The 18,434-nt window shown below is 44.7% G+C and overlaps 1 protein-coding gene across 6 annotated transcripts in view; it reads right to left on the reverse strand.

Moving 5' to 3' along the window:
• Positions 1-18,434, reverse strand: part of PTK2 (protein tyrosine kinase 2) — a 260,594-nt gene that overhangs the window by 126,635 nt on the left and 115,525 nt on the right. For all 6 annotated transcript variants that reach the window (XM_035012006.1, XM_035012007.1, XM_035012003.1 and 3 more), the window contains 2 exons: positions 13,109-13,188; positions 11,034-11,096 (listed from right to left, as the gene is read on the reverse strand). In XM_035012006.1, coding sequence (XP_034867897.1) covers positions 11,034-11,096; positions 13,109-13,188 — 143 coding nt within the window. The remainder of the gene's footprint in view (positions 1-11,033; positions 11,097-13,108; positions 13,189-18,434) is intronic.

Genomic DNA, 18,434 nt, shown 5'->3' on the forward strand with positions numbered 1-18,434 from the left:
GAGGGCTCCTCAGTGAGCGCAGGGGTGAGCGGAACGGACGGACGCTGGGTACGGCTGCCCACCCAGCACAGTGACCACAGGATGACCATGCAGCGTTCCAACCCCTGAGACGAAGCCCTGCAGCCGGGAGGAGGGCGTCCCGGGACGATGTGGCAGCAGCAGGGCAGCGGACCTCCAAGCTCTGCGCCTCCATGTCTCAGGGCTGACCACCCGCTTCCAGGCTTTCCCCCTCCACAGCCCACTCCCCATGGAGAGCTGTCCAGGTACGCAGGCGGCAGTCCTCACCACCTGCAGCTTCTCCCTGCCACCCAGGTTCTACCATACAGCAGGATGAACTCTCCAGAGCGCACCAGCTCCTGCCTGGAGACTCCCAGCCTCTGGCCTCGTCCTGCACACATGCATCCAAGTCCACTGATACCCTAACACAGCAGGCTTGGGAGACCAGAGTACGGAATAAGCTTTAGTCTAAGTAAATCCTTATGTCAAAGATAAGTTTATTTCCCCTTTGGCACCACTTCTGAGAAGACCATGGCCTCATCTGTTGGCTTTGGGTAACTAATGCTCTGTGGACATAATTCTTCAAAGATTTAAAGCCCAGGCAAAAAAGCAACCGAAACTGATGTTAAAATACAACTAAAATGTGCATTTTCATACAGGATCCCTATCTTATCCTTGCCCTGAAACTCTGAGTATCTTTAATATAAAAATACCACGGAGATATTTAACTTCTGAAATACCTTAAGCCTCTTAAAAACTGATAAATATGAAAGTTCTCTAACTGCAGTACAGACTGCTATGCACTTCTGAATGGCATTCTCTCCTTCCTCCTGGGTAATAAGAAGTTGTCTTCTGGCCAGGCACAGTACTATGTTCCTCTCCTGTAGCCAGCTGTGACCACGTGACTACGACTCAGCCCATGTCCCTCTAAGGGAAAGTACTATGTACACCCCTGTGTCCTTGCAGGGAGGGGAAAGAAAGAGGATGCCCATCTCTTCCTCCTCTGGGAGGTTGGAATACAAATGTGACTGGTAAGGTCCACCAGCCATCCTAGGTCATGGGGGGGGAGGGGGGCATGCTATGGATGATGGGATGGCAAGATTAAAGAGGCCTGGCACTCTGGGAGTGCCTGGGTGGCTCAGTCGTTAAGCGTCTGCCTTCGGCTGAGGTCATGGTCCCAGGGTCCTGGGATTGAGCCCCGCATCAGGCTCTCTGCTCAGTGGGAAGCCTGCATCTCCCTCTCCCACTCCCCCGGCTTGTGTTCCCTCTCTCGCTGTCTGTCAAATAAATAAAATCTTAAAAAAAAAAAAAAAAAGGAGGCCTGGCACTCTGGTGATGAGGAACGGCAACTGCCTAGGATTTGTTTTGTATTAAAGAGGAATGACCTTTTATCTTAGTTAAGCCACTGTTAATTCATGCCAAATCCATCAGCATCTTCTTTTATGTATCTTAGGTAACTAAAGAAACCTAATAGATTGCTATTAGGAAGACAATGAAGAAATGGAAACAATGCAAACTTATTATCCTCAGTTACTTTTAAATCATGAATTGTTTTTCATCCAAGAAGCACCAATGGGTGGAGCACCACCTAAACGTGAGGCACCGCTAGGCGATGGGGCTAGGAGGGCCTCCACCAGCAAAGCTGACAGTCTAGCAGAAAACAGACATGGGTACACAGACAACTACAGAGCAACACACCACACGCAAAGGTGACTAAAAACACATGTCTTGAAAAAGCGAACCACATAATAAGGAAATGAGCAGAACCAAAAATTGAAGTAGTTCATATAAAATAACTTCACAACACAAGTCTGTAGTTTAAACAAGAATCAGTGGTATGTAAAACTCTTCCTTCAATGAGATCACAGTAGGAACCATAATTTAAACACACTCTCATTAGTGTATTTTGGTTAATTTGTCATTGTCACAATGCAGTTGTTAACTTGAGTACAAAACATTTTTTTAAAACCTCTAATCTGACCTCCTGTGGCAGCTACCTTCCTCCCCTGCCTCGCCTCTGCTCATAAAGGTGCAAATGGAAGTCTCATCCATCTGCACGCCACTCCGCTCCCTGGAACCGTGCATCCTCAGGAAGACACGTTCTGGGGCCGGGGCTGGGGGGCCACCGCCACACATCTCCCTTTTGTCTACAGAGAAGGCACACTGGTTCTACCACAGTTGGAAAGACATGGAAAGACTAGCTCTTTAGTTAGTTTAAAGAAAAACTACAGAAGTTCCTACATAGTGCTTTCCCCACTCTTAGAACTTGGCCCAGTTATCTTTAGCATGATTCAAAATAGTTATTTAGAAACATGGTAAAGTTGAAGGGGTATTCTTCATTAGGCTATAAACAACCAAGATTGTCTTTAAATTTTCTGACAGAAACTAGGCAACCCTGTGGACTATTTCCCAATTTTTCTCATTACTGGCAGGGAAAAAGAGAAACCTAAAATAAACTAATAGGAAACAAGTGATATTCTGCATTTGTGTAGAATTCTCTTCTGTATTAGAAAATATACACCTTTCTAAGTGGCCCCAAGTTACCAGCAATACTCAGTAGGAAAGAGAAATGCCAAGGCCCCTGGAGGACCTGGGTTGCCGGGTCCCTGGGGCAGGATGACCAGAGTCTGCTCAGAGCTGGATGACCGCTCAGCGGGCACAACATGTAAAGCCCTGGCATCAGCCTTCCCGACAGCGTTGTGGGAAGACAGAACCCAAGGAACAGCTTCACAAATTTTTAAAGTATTGAGAAAATACCGTGAGGAATCATGAATTGTTCATGGAGTAAAGCCACCTTTCAAGATGTCAGAAACAGAACTTAACCACCAAAGATACATACAAAAGAATTTCTAAATAATACACCCTAGGAAAAAGGAAAACTGAAGGCAGGCTGTGCTAGAGCAGCGACTGTTTACGCAGCATGGCGACAAACAGGCAGGCCTGCAGACCTGGCCTGGCGTTCGCTAAGCACTAGGGGTGAGGAGCCCTGGGACCGCCAGCCACGGGCACCTGCTCTAGGGTTCTGGATGGAACGCATCTGAAGGTGTGGGGGGGGGGCAGGGGGGTGGACCTGGTGCTCTGGCACTGGGCCTGGACCCGAGGGAGGCTGCAGTTGTGTCATCCACCCCTGGCTCTCGAACGAGCCCCTCTGGAGCCCCGCTTGCCCTACCTCGGCCCCCCAGCTCTGACTCAAGCCACCTGGAGGCTTGGGTGAGTCTGAGGAGCTGACGGACACACTCCTGCCACCATCACATGCACAAGCATGCAACAAAAGGTTACTGGGGGGGCGCCTGGGGGGCTCGGTCATTGGGCGTCTGCCTTCAGCTCAGGTCATGACCCCGGGGTTCTGGGATCGAGCCCCGCATCGGGCTCCCTGCTCGGCGGGGAAGCCTGCTTCTCCCTCTCCCACTCCCCCTGCTTGTGTTCCCTCTCTCTCTGTGTCTCTGTCAAATAAATAAATAAAATCTTAAAAAAAAAAAAAAAAAAAGGTTATTGGGAACAAAGAGCAGATCACATCCCAAGAAACGAATTTGGAATTGAAAAGTGTCAATGGTGAAATGAAATGTGAGCCGATGAGGTATGACAGAAAGACTACTTAGGAGGGAATGAAAGGCTTAGAAGACCAATCTAGAGAAATGACACAGACACCATCACAGGGAGAAACAGATGGAAAATATGAACCATGTTAAGAGTTACAAAGGTCCAAATGTATCTAGTTGACAATTGCAGAGCTGATGGCATATACTTTGCAGATGAAAAATGCAAATCCACAGAATCAAGCAGCACATCTTGTTCCAAGCTGGGTCATGAACGAAATGCAAGCATGAGGCACGAGGGAGACGGAAGAGCAGCGCGAAGCTCCGAAAGGAAAGAGCGACCGCAGAGAAATGGCAGCATGTCTGTCAATAGCCGTCCTAGAAACGCGATCTGTCGAGTGTGGAGCAAATACAGCGTCTGAAGGAAAAGGATGCCGGAAGGGTGGTCTGAAGTAGACACAAGAATGTGTAAGAGATAAAATGGTACACATGCCGCCAAATCAACAATGTCTGCGTGAGATTATAACAACGTCTAACATGTGGAGCTTAAGTAAAGACAGAACTAACATATGGGAGAACGGTGTGCAAGCTGGAAGGAGGTGTAGAGAGAGTTAGGATGTCCAGAGGTCCTTGCACTACAGAAGAGAGGGTGAAAGGAATTTTAAGATCTAGATTTGGTTACTATAGAAGGTTAAATTGTAAGGGTAACTAATAAAAGAATAGAAATAGTTTGTAAATTTCCAAATCATTAGGGAAAAAAATTTGGAATAAGAAAACCCATTAAGAAACACACATTAAAAAAAAAAGAAAACCACACACACACCCAAAAAACAAAGTTTTTTTTAAAACAGGATAATAGAAATAAAGACAACACAAGCCAGTCCACATACATCATTTATTCTAATAAATATGAACATATTAAATCACCAGTTAAAAGAAATACATTCTAGATCTATGACGCTTGTAAGAGACATGCCTAAAAGTATAAGGACGTAATAAAGTGGGAAGAGAAAAAAAGTAATAAAGGAAAGAAGAGAAGTAATATAAGGAAAGAAAATGAAAGCTAGGCCAATGCTAACCTAAAGAAGGCAAAGATGACATCAAGGGGAGAAATCCCCCAAAACAATAAAGTATGTACGATTAGGCACCCTGAAGGTAACTGAATAATGACAAGAGAGTCAATTAACCAAGAAGATAAAAACATTCTGTTTGTGTGTTTCACTGAAAAAACCCCCAGTACAGAGCAGACATGAACTGACCCACAGGAGGCTATGGGCACAGCCGTTCCCACAGAGGGAGACACATGCCTTCTCAGTCACTGACATGTCAGGAGACAAAACACCAGGAAAGACAGACGTTAAGCAGCTTGAACAGAAAGTCCATTTTTATTTTTATTTTTATTTTTTTGCCCCACCCCACCCAGCTCTCAGAAAGTCCATTTTTAAAACCACACTGAAACACTTACAAAAACTGGTCACATCAAGCAAATACAGCAGAATGTCAACTGCAGAATCTGGGGGGCAGGTATACATGTGCTCGCTGCACGGTTCTTTCAACTTTCTTTGTGTCTGAATGTTTACATAATAAATTACTGGAGGGAAATGATCTTACACCAGCTCACAAAGACAGTCTCCACGAAAGCCAAAGAAGCTGTTATCACACAGACCATTACCAAGAAAACCTTTGAAAACATATCTGCACATCTAGAGATGAGAAAATAGAAACAAATCCAGAAAAGTTTGAGAACAAACATCAGGTCTTGAAACTCAAAACTAAAATGAAAATAACTGGCAGATTTTACTACATTAAAAAAAAAAAAAAAAAAGAACAAGTCCTGTATGATGAAAAGCCATTTATGGTCACAGTTGACAGACAAAGACAAGTTGGGAAGAACATACAGAACAAATTCTACAAACACAGTCAATATGACAAAAACCTCTTAATATTAATACGAAAAGAAAATACAGCCAATTTTAAAAAAGGAATATATAAAATGGTCCACATACGGGAAGGTACTCAATATCAACGGTAATCAAGCTGAAGTAAATAAAACAAGCTATTATTTGTCGGTCAACAGGCAAAAACGAACAAGAAAACACAGTGACACCGCCACATACTGTCACCGGCCCGAACGTCCCCCACGCCCGGACTGTCACATGTAGCATGGCCCAGGGATCTGATGGATCTGCTGACACGCACTCAGTCAGTGCAAACAGCTCTCCAGAGTAAGGCTGACGGAAAGAAGCAGGATGCACGTACAGTGTCCTTGCTCTCACACTGAGCTCTGTATTGCCTTGTGCACACACACGGAGAACAAGGGGCGTCTATAGGAGTATTTCTGAAGACAGTAAGACTGTGAAGGTGGTTAACACTAACTGATGGGATTCGAAGATTTTTATCTTATTGGACAATTCTGTTCCAATTTTCTCCAGCTAGAATGTATTACTACCTTTGTAAACAAATGAAAACAATTTTGAAAGGTTCAAAATTAAGTTAAGAGATGAACTCTGACATTCTTTCGTACGCTGTTTTCTTACTAACACTGTGAAGTAACTCTACACAGTTTGGTTTTCATCGTGACAAGCTCTCATCTGGATCCTGATCACAATGGTAATTACGGGCAAACGTTCGCTCAGGGCCGGCACTGTGTTTGGCCCTCGAGGCGGCTCGTCTCCCCAACTCCACACACGGAGGCAGGCATCAGCAACACTCTCACTCTACACCCCTGGAAGCCCACACCAAGGGCAGGATACGGTGGGGGCAGGACCCGCACCAGACACTCTGCTGCAAGAGGACAGAGGAGTCACACATCCGCAGCTACCCGGAACCACTAGAGGGAGGGAGAAAGCGGGCAGGGTAAACCCAGCACAGTCATGCCCTGGAACCTAAGCCTCTTAAACCTGCCCTTCTTTTCCTTCTCTATCATGTCTGCCTGATTTACATAGCATACCTACATAAGAATACAGAACAGCCGCCTCAAGACTACAGATAATTCTGCTTTTCACCCACAGCCCCTGAAAAGGCCTGTGATGACACCACGCTGCACCCACTTCTCCCGTGATACAGGCCCTCACTTGGGGACAGCAACCCCCACATTCTCCACTTTACTGACCCCCACCCATTAGTGCCCGGGTCTGTCCTCTGCCCCCCGCCTTCTCTCCCGTCACCTCAATTTCTGTAATCTCTAGAAATAAGCCAAATATATACCAATCCTGATGCAATCTTTGACTTTCATTTCAAACAGATCTTTTTTCCTTTTTTAAGTAGACTCCACACCCAGTGTGGGGCTCAAACTCACGACCCTGAGATCAAGAGCAGCACGCTCTACCAACTGAGCCAGCCAGGTGCTCCTTGTTGCAAACAGATCTTAAACTGAAAACTCCTGCCTCCAAATACACCATCCACCACCCCACCTTGATGGATACCTGCTTCTTCATTTTCTTTCTTTTAACTGCCTGTTCTTGCCGCCACAGACATGTCAATGCATCATCCATGGGGATTTCAGTTGGGCCCCTGTTGTCCTCTGACTCTGTGTCCCTTTCACAGTACTTACAGTATGCCTGGCTCACTTCACCCGGTGACACCACAGTTCCTACTGGGGCCTCGCAGAGACAGGGCAGGATATAGTTCACCGCAACAGGACGGGCTTTCACGCTGACCTGAAGGATGCGAGCAGGCGCTCCGGCACCCTGTCCCTGGCTGCCTGGTGATTTATAATCCAGGTCCTTCTCAGACTTCAGGGAACTGTCCGCCACAGACTGAACTCTTGAGACCGTCATCCTATCTACCCGATGGCTTTTCACCTCCATTCCTTTATCATTTCTCTCTAAATTGAGACAGACTATTGTAGAATAGTCTCAGTTTTACAGAGACGTTGGAAAGACAGCACAGAGCCCCATGCACGGCCCAGGCCCAGGTCTCTCTCCTGTCCCAGCTCCCATCACCAGTGGCACACCACAACTCCTACATCAACACCGACTTACTATTATTAACAGAGTCTGTACTTAATTCAGATTTCATTACTTCTTCTACATCATTTTTTTGGTTACAGAATCCAACTTAATTACCATGACTCCACAGACTCTTCTTGGCTATGTGAGGTTCTCAGATTCTCCATGTTTTTTACCTTCTTGACAGTTTTAAGGTGTACTGGCTTGGTATTTTGTATAATGTCCCTCGACTGGGAATTATCTGTGTTTCGCATGAGACTGGGGTTATGGGTTTAGGGGAGGAAGCCAACAGAGGTGGAGTGCCCTTCTCAACAGATCCTCCCAAGGGCACCTGCCGTCAGCATGGCCTTTCACTGCTGATGCCGACCTTGATCATCTAGCTCAGGTGTTGCCTGCCAGGTTTCTTCACCGCCAGCCGACTTTCTCCCCACACCCCTTTCCAAACTGTCCTGTACAAGTCACCAAGTATAGCTCATCCTTTAAGGTGGGATTTTACGCTCTGCCCCCTTTGTGGTCATATCTACATAAATTACTTATAATTCTTCTGTAGGGGAGATTTGTCACTTCTCATGTATTCAGTCATTTCTAAGAGTATGGACTCATGGATATCTACTTTATAATCTGGGTTATGATATAAAACTATGTCGCTCATTTTGTAGCTCAAATGATGCCAGCTTTAGGCACTTCAGCTGGCTCTTGCAACATGTGGGCAGAGCACGCTTCCTCCCTTCTGGCACCAAGAAGCTCAGGCCCCTCCTGTACCCCCTCCCCCCACCTTTCTAGCATCAGGCATTTTTCAAAGGAGCCCTGGTTCCTTTTATTGATGAATGACATTAGAAACCAGGCACTGGGGACCATGGAAGATCTTAATGCTACTCGTAGGAGTGATTTTATAGCATATGAAATAAACCCACTTTTCTCCTTCATTTCTATTTTTTTTAAAAATGCATGTTCCCTCAGAACTGAAAATCAACATGCTCCAACAACTTCTCCGGTTCCCCCTCCAACAGAAACTCTTCCTGCGAGCGGTATCCCTAGTGGCCCAGGACAGAAAACCAAGTCTAACCAGGCAGCTGGCACACAGACCCCAGCTCCGGCCACCTCCACCCAGCTCGCTCCCAGCGCTGCCGTGCCCACAAACAGCCTCGCTCCCCCTCGAGTAGGCAGGAGGGACACCGTGGTGTCCTGGTTCCCTGATTCCCTTTTTGAACCTTCTTTAATAAAATCCCAGTCCCGTGAACATGGAGTTCTAAATTGCAAATCTCCTCACACCACTGTCCTGTTTAGGATGGCCCAGGATCAGCAACGGGCAAGGACCATAGGCTTCTGAAGAGAGCAGTGGGCTGTTAATGACCCAGCCCTCACAATGAACTGGCAGTTTTCTAGCTGCTACCTGACCTTCCGTGTCTCTGTGCCTTCACAAAGTCTCATCCCTCCTCCCGGGCAGCTCCCCCCACCTGCCCACATGCCTTCTTCGAGACTCGGGGTGACCACATCTCCCCGTGAAACCACCTCGGACATCAAGTCCCACGTTCCCAACACCCCCCACCCCCAGGCACCTCTACTTCAGCTCCTAGGATGTTATTCTACAATTCTGCTCACTCATCTGAGTCTCCCCGCTAGCTGTAAGCTTCCTGAGGGTGAACATTTTGTATTATTAATTTCTGAATATCCAGCACTCGGCTGCCAATGGCTCAGCACGTGCTCAGTAATGTCTGTTAAGTGAACTAATGAGTAAAGAAATAAATGGACAAAGGAACAGATAATCGACCAAATAGCCAAACAGGTAAAACTATCCCTGTTATTTGTGAACCTCCACTTGAACTGAGAACAAACCCAGCGTCATCTCAGACAAGATCTTCAATGATCTGCTCAATTCCAGCCACTTGTACTTGAAGCATTGAGAGTCTGGCAGGCTGAAGAACGCGGCCGTTGTGAACAGAAATCTCCACCACAGTGAGTGCTGTTTCCTGTTTCAGTTACCGATGGTCTCACTACTTCTACATCATCCACCGAAGGCCAGGAAACACTCTACTGAAAATAATTCTGCCTGCTAAGATATCCTGGTTAATCTCAAATTTTTCATTCATCTCCAACCAACTCCTTTTTGCCCTTCCCAATCTGTTAAGGGCACAACGTATGGACAGAGGCATTCAGATAAAGCCGGGCACAGCGTCTGGACGGTGTCCTCTGTGCTGTGCATGCTCACGGACGCTAGGCTCTGCGGACACGTCACGTTCAGAGGTCAGGCTGTGGGCCGGCTCTCAGGGCCTCAAGCAGGACAGACGGCCCAGGTGGCACTCTCCCCCCTCACAGCCGGGCACAAAGGAGACGCGTGTCCATTATGAAAAATAACTATCACATCTCTTATGACCAGTTATTATTCCCAATGGCTGTACCTGAGCTGTAACCAATTTGCAAAAATGGTTATTTCTACTTTTATGTTTAAATGACTACAACTCCCCTGCAGAATCTTGCTTTCAAAGTGATGGGCCAGTAAACTTTCACACTGTGGCCACAGCTGGGATCCAAGAACGTCCAGGCAAAATCTGAAGCCAGTTAAAGTTGCTATCATAGCAGAGCAGTGATAGAGAACCTTTTACTTTATTTTACCCATTTATTTTACATCTCCCAAACACCACAAGGATTTCAGTAATAATACAGCCAGAAAAGGTAAGTGTTGGCCAGATGTGGCACCATTCCTAATGAAACTAAAACGGACCTTTACTGGGACTTAAAGATCAACGCTCTTTTGCTGCATGAATTATCAAAAAGATGAAGTACAGAGGGGCGCCTGGGTGGCTCAGTCGTTGAGCGTCTGCCTTCGGCTCAGGTCATGATCCCGGGGTCCTGGGATCAGGCCCCGCATCGGGCTCCCTGCTCATCAGGAAGCCCACTTCTCCCTCTCCCACTCCCCCTGCTTGTGTTCCCTCTCTCGCTGTGTCTCTCTCTGTCAAATAAATAAATAAATAAAAATCTTTAAAAAAAAAAAAAAAAAAAGATGAAGTACAGAACTTCAAGCCTCCCCAGACATAAACTCCAGCATGGCTTCTATGCATTTAATACAACCTAATATAACAGTCTAATACACAAATTAATTTCAAGATCCGAAAATTTTTCAGTTATCCTAAATATCCTGTTACGTGAGCAACAAGTAATTCACATAGCTCCACCTGTGAAAAAACCCTTCAACAATGTATATAGAGAATGTAGGTGATAACTGAATCAGCAATTCTGAATTCGCTGCAAACTACAAGTGAAACTTCACCCCAATATGATTAAACCTACAGAGATAGAAGTCTGTGCTGACACACCGTAAACATTATCAGCCCAAAGACATGTGTCAACAAATTAAAATCTCTGCTCACACAGTTACTGTCATTAGGAATTCTTTGCTTACAAAAACTTTCCTTCTTCCAGAAATAATTGTTTTAGAAACAGTAGTGTTTCAGGTTTTGAATTTAACTTTAGGTGAACTAATAAAACCCTCGGTTTGAAGGCTGACGTATTTCTGGGTGCGTGTGGTACAGTGTAGGCGTGTAATACTTACTCTAACACTTCATAGTTGGACTTCTTCTCTAGCGCGTTGCCTCGCATCTCCCAGTACGAGCGCCTAAAACCAGGGAAGACATATATTTACACACACGTATAAGGAGGGTCTACGCTGCTGAACGGTAACTACTTTGCGGCTCAGCCACAAACATCCTGATATGCTATTAATAAAGACCGAATCTCATCCCTGGCCTTACTCCCATGCCCCAGTGAGGCAGAGGTCAGTGAACACAGACTTTGTCCTATTGGACGATCTTGCTTTCTCTTTTAATGTGAAGCAGGTCTGGCTCTCTGTAAAGATGAGACAAGACTCCAGGTGTAAAGGAGGTTAGTTCCATCCGCCGGCTGCTGTGCTCATCTCTCCGTCAGAGACTGCTCGCACAAGCAGGACGGCTACAGGGACACCAGCCTCCTGCCACGGCCAGGCAGGCAGCAAGCACACCGACTCCCGCAGGGGCGCACGTGTCACCCAGGGGAAGTGCACGGACATGTGACAGAATGATCCGAGGAGGCTCTGCAGGCAGAGGGGCCAGACTCCGGCCTGGAAATGCTGTCTACCATTCTGAATGTTCAGTGTCTGAACTTCACTCTCTTACTCCAGACTACCCATTCAAGCAGCCAGGTCTCACTGGAGCCAGGTCCTCTCTCTGCAGAACCTGCCACGCGTGGGTCGGATTCTCTCTGCACATACACAGTATCCTGCAAAGGGCTAAGCTCTGGCTTGAGCTGCTTTGGGGCACTCGGGATATGACGCATCATCTCAAGTCAAGTTACAGGAGAATGAGACTTTGTTTCAAACCTGTCTATAATAATATAAGTACTGGTTTTGCTTTTCAAATTTGTTTGGCTTTTTCTTTGGCCTACTTAAAATGAAAGTACTAGACTTAGATGAAAAATTACAAAGGACCCCCAAAGGGTCACTTAGTTGGTTTTCTCGCTTTCTATTCATGCGGGGGGGAGGGGAGCAGGTAAAGGAGGGGCCTGGAGGGGGAGGCTGATTTGTCCGGCTTTTCCTGCAGTGCATTACTTCATAATGAAATCAAGGACACTGAACGGGGCACAGAGGCGAGGGATAAACACAGCACGGGAGGCCAGAGTGGGAAGGAGCAGGAAGGTGACCTAGAACCCAGGGAGTCCCAGCACCACTCGTGCAACAGCGGGTGCTTTCTGACCCTTGCCCCACATAACCCAGTACAGCACTGTCTGCAGTGAGAAAGGGACACCCAAGTATGCTTTCTGCCTAGACCTGTGAGGGCTCAGGGGTGGGACACGAACACGAAGAGACCAGTGAGGGATGATTGCTGTTACTGGAAAAAAGAACTAAGGCTGAACACAAGTTTTAAGGAAGAGCTGAACAACCCTCGGGTCCCTGTACGGACTGGTATGTAACAGCCTCATGCAGTATAAAAAATAATGATCTTGGGGGGAAATTCTCACTAACTGTTCTGAGCACACATCATCAAATTTTGGCTAGTTTAACCAACTCATCTTAAACTAGCAGCCTAAAGTAAATTTTAATTGAAATCACACCTGAAAAAGGTAAAATACTCTTTTATTCAAAATTAAAATGGTGGCATAGAATACATGACACACGGTGACAAATGTTACCAGAATCAAGAACGATAGCCTCAGAGGTCCATTTCCCTCACCCCTGCAGCACGGCTGCCACTGACCATATGCGGCTATTTATGTTTCCATTTAAGCGATGTGCACGAGCACATTTAATCCCTCAGCCCACCGGTGGGGTGGCGAGCGGCTAACACCTGGGATCCCACAGACACAGCACACTTCTATTACCCCAGGAGAGTACTGGGGAGCACTCTCAGACCTACGTACATTCGCACGCTCTCATCAATCATTCCACTCCAAATACAATGAAATACCATTTTAAAAGATCCTAAGATTTCTAAAAGTAGCACTGACAACCTAATTCAAAATCTCAAATTTTTACTCAAATTTTATTCAATATTTCATTAGCAATCTTTATGAGGAAAAGGAAAATACTTGGATAATTTCCAAAACTAATGAACACCGCTGATGAGCAAAGTCCTCAATGCCTAGTTACCACCTTACCGTATCTCTAGACAGCCCAGCTTCAAAGCAATGTCCTGGTCCACGCGGTCAGCTATCTCGGACATGTAGTCGCTCTTCACCTGCAATCAGAAGGAATGGGGGAAACAAAGCTGCGTTAGAAGAGCACACTGCAGAGTCACCCATTCCACGGCTGTTTCCAGGGTGCCGTTCACATCCTCCAGACACACTGGGCCAATAATTATGCTGGATGCTGGATACAGAAATGAGCGACGCCAAAAATAGCTACAGAAATACAATGGACTCTTACTAAGAACTCATCTAATCCATGAGCACTTAGACTTTAAGAAGCAACTAACATCATCTGAATCGCAAACTGCTTTAGACCCTCCCCATGCTGTCACAAGTGAAAGCAAGAAAAAGATCTCTATTTCCATGCAAATTTGCAGAGGATGTATTTTCTGAACTCAAACTACAGACAGTCCCAGCAGCATTCTTTGGACCCCAATGGCAAGGGCAAAGAAAATTTACATATTTCAAAATCCATGCAACTCTGTAAATGACATGCTTCCACCTCACCATCACCTGTATGTGATTAATCTGCAAAGTCATAACATGTGTAAAATCTAATATAAAGAGAAGAATCTTGGAATGAGCACCGGGTGTTATAAGCAACTGATGAATCACTAAATTCTACCTCTGAAACTAATAATACACTCTATGTTAATTAAATTGAATTTAAATTTTAAAAAAAGAGAAGAATCCAAAAGAATTCCGTAAGCACCTTCCGAGTAATGATTATGCTCAATCACAGTACCTGGCAGACTGCTAGCTGGACCTGAGAGCACCTGTCAGTGTGAAGATACTTCCCAAGATGAAATATGTAAGATCTCCTTATAGAATATCATCAAGAGATCAACATCTGCAACTGACAATAGAGAGCACTATTCTGAACCTCAGTGAAATGTTATCACTCCCCCAAAAGGAAGTCCATTATTCTCATTAGCAGAACTGTATTACAAAAAACTACACTCAATCACTGTATTATGAATTTCACCAATACAAAATTTTGTGGAAATCTGTCTTGTCTCTTATTATAGAAGTATTTCAAACACCCTTGGTTTTGCCTCTTAGTGCTCAACTCTGAAGTATTTACTCTCGGGCCCTTCACAGAAAAAGTGTGTTGACCTCTGCCCTAGAAAAAAAATTCCAAAGATCCTGCTCTTCAACTATTACCTCCTAGCCTGTCAGCTCACTTGCTCAAAAGATTTCTACTCCCCAGTTAAATACTCTGTCTACCTTACATCATGTATCATCACCCTGATCTTCCCTTGCAAAGACCCCCCAACTTCCCAATCCCTAATTATCCCTTTATTCTAACTCTCTGACAAAACCAACACCTACTAAACAAACCACCTACCTCCTTCGCCAAGCTTATTGCCGAGCAACTACAGAAACTATAGTACAATATAAGCTTTGCCTCAGTTCATGATGCCAAACCTCAAACGGTTGGCTGAAACTGCCCAGAAACTCAGCAATGCTTGCCTAGGAAGTTTGCCAACACAATGATTCACACTTCCTCCAGTCACTTCACCACATGTCTTTCTTACAGTGAAAAGTCTTCGATGGGAATATCCTCTTCAATGCACCAAGAATCCAGAACCCGATGTGCACTGTACTCACCTACTCACATTCCTTTCTCTTAGGGGAGGAGCGATGACCAGTCACCTAGCCATAGGCAACCATATGCTATTTCTGATCTGAACATCATTTCCTCTCAAAACCTTTGCCTTATTTTCTGCATTAGCACCTAGACCTCGGTGGTTAATAATATTTATTAACAGAGTAAGGGAGCAAATGAATGAATTAATAAAGTCTTCAAATTGGGGTTTGGGTACCTCTGTGAATATCATTTTCCATGTAAATAAGCAACAGTAATTTCTACTGTTTACACATAGTAGGTATTTAAGACTGATTCAAACTGATTTACTCAATCCACTAAATTAAGTTAAAAGCTTTAATCCTAGAATCATTTTGTTTATACTTCAACTGGCCCTTTCTCCTATATAGCAAAAAATAAATCCAAATTTAAAAACAAAGTTTTTGCATCCTAAGTAGGTTTATTATTGCACACAAAAATAAAGGCACAAGAGATACATCAAGACATGTATTTCTGTGAGTTAGAGAAACACCACAGTTGTTCTGACTGAAACAGTCGATCTTAGTTTATAGTTTGGTTAGGACTTCAAAGAGACCACAGCAGAATATCAATTACATGCTGAGTAAAATTACCCCAAAGATAAAAATGTAGTGATCTGAAGGGGCACATGCACCCCAATGTTTACAGCAGCAATGTCCACAATAGCCAAACTGTGGAAAGAGCCTAAATGTCCATCAACAGATGAATGGATAAAGAAGATGTGGTATGTGTGTATATATAATGGAATATTACACAGTCAACAAAATTATCTTAAAGCTTAATTATAATTTTTAAGCACTTTTCACAGGTGGCAAAACGTAATCATATACTTTCATTCATCAAAACCAGATTCACATTAGTTGCAAAAATGCAAACAGAGGCCACGATAATTTAACAATCTCTGTAGAAAATCCCATTATGAACATGACTTAAAAGCTCTAGGAGTTGCTTTCCTAGATCAACAGTCTACTGCTCTCGCTCTCAGAGCTCTGTGCCCATGGTCTGAAGTGATTGATGCGCCCTGCAGAGTGGACTGACCCCACATGAAGCCACCCCAGCAGACCCTCGGCTCCCTGCATCCCTACCGCAAGCCCTGTGGCAGCTTGTGTCTGCAAGAGGAGACAGCGAACCCCATCCGATTTCCCTGACGGCCCCCCCAGAGAGGACGTTCTCTGAAGCCACCATGCGCATTCACATACTGATGCTGTGCTCAGGCATTTTTAGGACTCCGGGTTCTATATGCTCAGTGTTCATTTCTCTTATAAGACATTTCTTGGCTACCTTTCATCTCCTACTGACTTTCAGTGGAATTCACTGCCTCTCATTTGTGAAATATATGCACTTTACTGAGCATTTAAGTGTGTATATGTGGATAAAATTGCTTAAATATACTGAGCACCCTGGCAGGCAGACTTGTCTGTAACATGTCCTATAATCCTCACAGCATCACTGTGAGTTGGCAGCACCATCATCCCCAATGTAAAGCCTCAGAACAAGCCTAACGAGAATGAAGGTGACAACAGAGGGGCTGCCTATTATTTAAGGAGTACTACCAGGGCCGAGGTACATGCTTTCACATATGTTATTTGCAATCTTTACAGTAATTCTTCAAGGTTGGTGTTAGTAATCCCATTTTACACATAAAGATCAGGAAAGTTAATTCACCCAAGGTCACACTGCAAGTGTTTGAAGAGTGAGGACTCAAGCACCAGTCGGCCCACCCCTACAAGTCAGGCTTCAGCGTGTGCCCACATTGCCTCCAAACTCTCTCACAGGGAAGACCACAGTCTTCCTCTACAAGAAGACCAGGGGCGGGTGGAAGCGCATCCCGTCACCCTGCTGCGTACAAGGGCTGACGTAATGACTTCCCATGCACCGCCTGCTTCGCCTGGCCACTCTCTCTTCATGTCACAGACAACTACTGTGTGCTGACCCCAAGTGCAGCACTTGAGCAAGCGTCTTTCAAGAAAAGACTTCTGAAAGCTGGTGTTTGGTTTGTTTTTAAAGATTTTATTTATTTACTTTAGAGAAAAAGAGAGAGAGTGTGTGAGCAGGGGAGGGGCAGAAGGAGAGAGAAAGAATCCCAAGAAGACTCCATGCTGAGCAGGGAGCCCAACGCGGAACTCAGTCTCACAACCCTGAGATCATGACCTGCACTGGAACCAAGAGTCAGCTCTTAACCAACTGAGCCATCAGGCATCCCCGGTGTTTGGTTTTTCAAATTAATCTGTGTCCATGTTGATGTCAATTTCCTACTTCAAAAAATAGGGTATATTTGGACTTCCTTCTGTGGCAAGTACTGTTATTTATATTCATTAGTTTTTTCTTTACTCTGCGAGAGAATCAAACAACCCAAGTTCTGTAAATCCTCCTAGTGAGTGACTAAGCTTTGAGATTGGTTCTGGGGACTCGACGACCAGAGTGTTCCTACCAGTGTGAGAGTCTGTCAAAGTCCCTCAGGTGGGCTGAAGGCAAATTTATAATGCCTTCCCATTTCTGAAGTCTTTCATACAGAAGGATGGCCAAGAAATATGGGCTGAATAGAGTAACTATGCAGGATTTACCTGAATCCTCAATAACATGAGCGCTTCTTGAATCAACAAAAATATACAGCAGTGGAAAAAGAAGAAGAAATGTACATTACTCAATCTATCAAATAAGTACAGAAAACAGACCTTTGAGTAAGTCAGACTTAGACTTATATTTATTTTACCTTTTTTTTGGAAAAGGACAGCCGATAATTACCACGTTGAAAATGTCAGGTTTCAAAAGGATTAAAGGTTAAAAGAGCCTCCCATTTGGAGCTGGTGTTCCAAAATGTCTTAACTGGCAGGAAGCTTTATAGCCAAGAAAATACAGATAAAGAAATCAAGGTCTGATAATACAATTATCTGAATAAAAACTTGTAAAACTAAAAAGTCTGAATAAAAAATCACAGGAACAAGAAACCACACACCCTGGCACCTCAATATCTCCCGAGGCATGTTCAGATTCTATTCCTCAGGGTGAGGTTACGGCTCTGCCCTTGGTATCTTCTTTCAACTTCCTACCAGAACTCCTTTTGTCAAATAAGTCATAATTATGTTACAGGTAATGTTTTCAGGACAGGATGTTACAGGTAACACAGGAACAACACATGTCTGAACTGCAAGGATCCACTTATGTGTGGATTTTTTTTTTTTAAGATTTTATTTATTTATTTGACAGAGAGAGACACAGCGAGAGAGGGAACACAAGCAGGGGGAGCGGGAGAGGGAGAAGCAGGATTCCCGCTGAGCAGGGAGCCCGATGCGGGGCTCGATCCCAGGACCCCGGGACCATGACCCGAGCCGAAGGCAGTCGCTCAACCGACTGAGCCACCCAGGCGCCCGCATGGACTTTTTTTTTTTGATAAACACAGTACAGTCCTGTAAATGTAATTTCTCTTCCTTATGATTTCCTTAATAACATTTTTAATCTCTAGCTTACTTTATTGTAAGAATATTGTATATAATACAAACAACATACAAAATATGTTAATTGACTATATTATTAGTAAAGCTTCCTTCTGATCAACGCTACGCTATCAGTAATTAAGTTTTGGGAGAGTCAAAAGTTATACATGAATTTATGACTGTGCAGGGGGTCAGCATCCCTCACCCCACATTGCTCAAGGGTCAACTGTACTCA

The sequence above is a fragment of the Mirounga leonina genome, unplaced genomic scaffold, assembly GCF_011800145.1.
Source record: "Mirounga leonina isolate KUSES-001 unplaced genomic scaffold, KU_Mleo_1.0 Mir_165, whole genome shotgun sequence".
In the NCBI taxonomy this organism is placed as follows: domain Eukaryota; kingdom Metazoa; phylum Chordata; class Mammalia; order Carnivora; family Phocidae; genus Mirounga; species Mirounga leonina.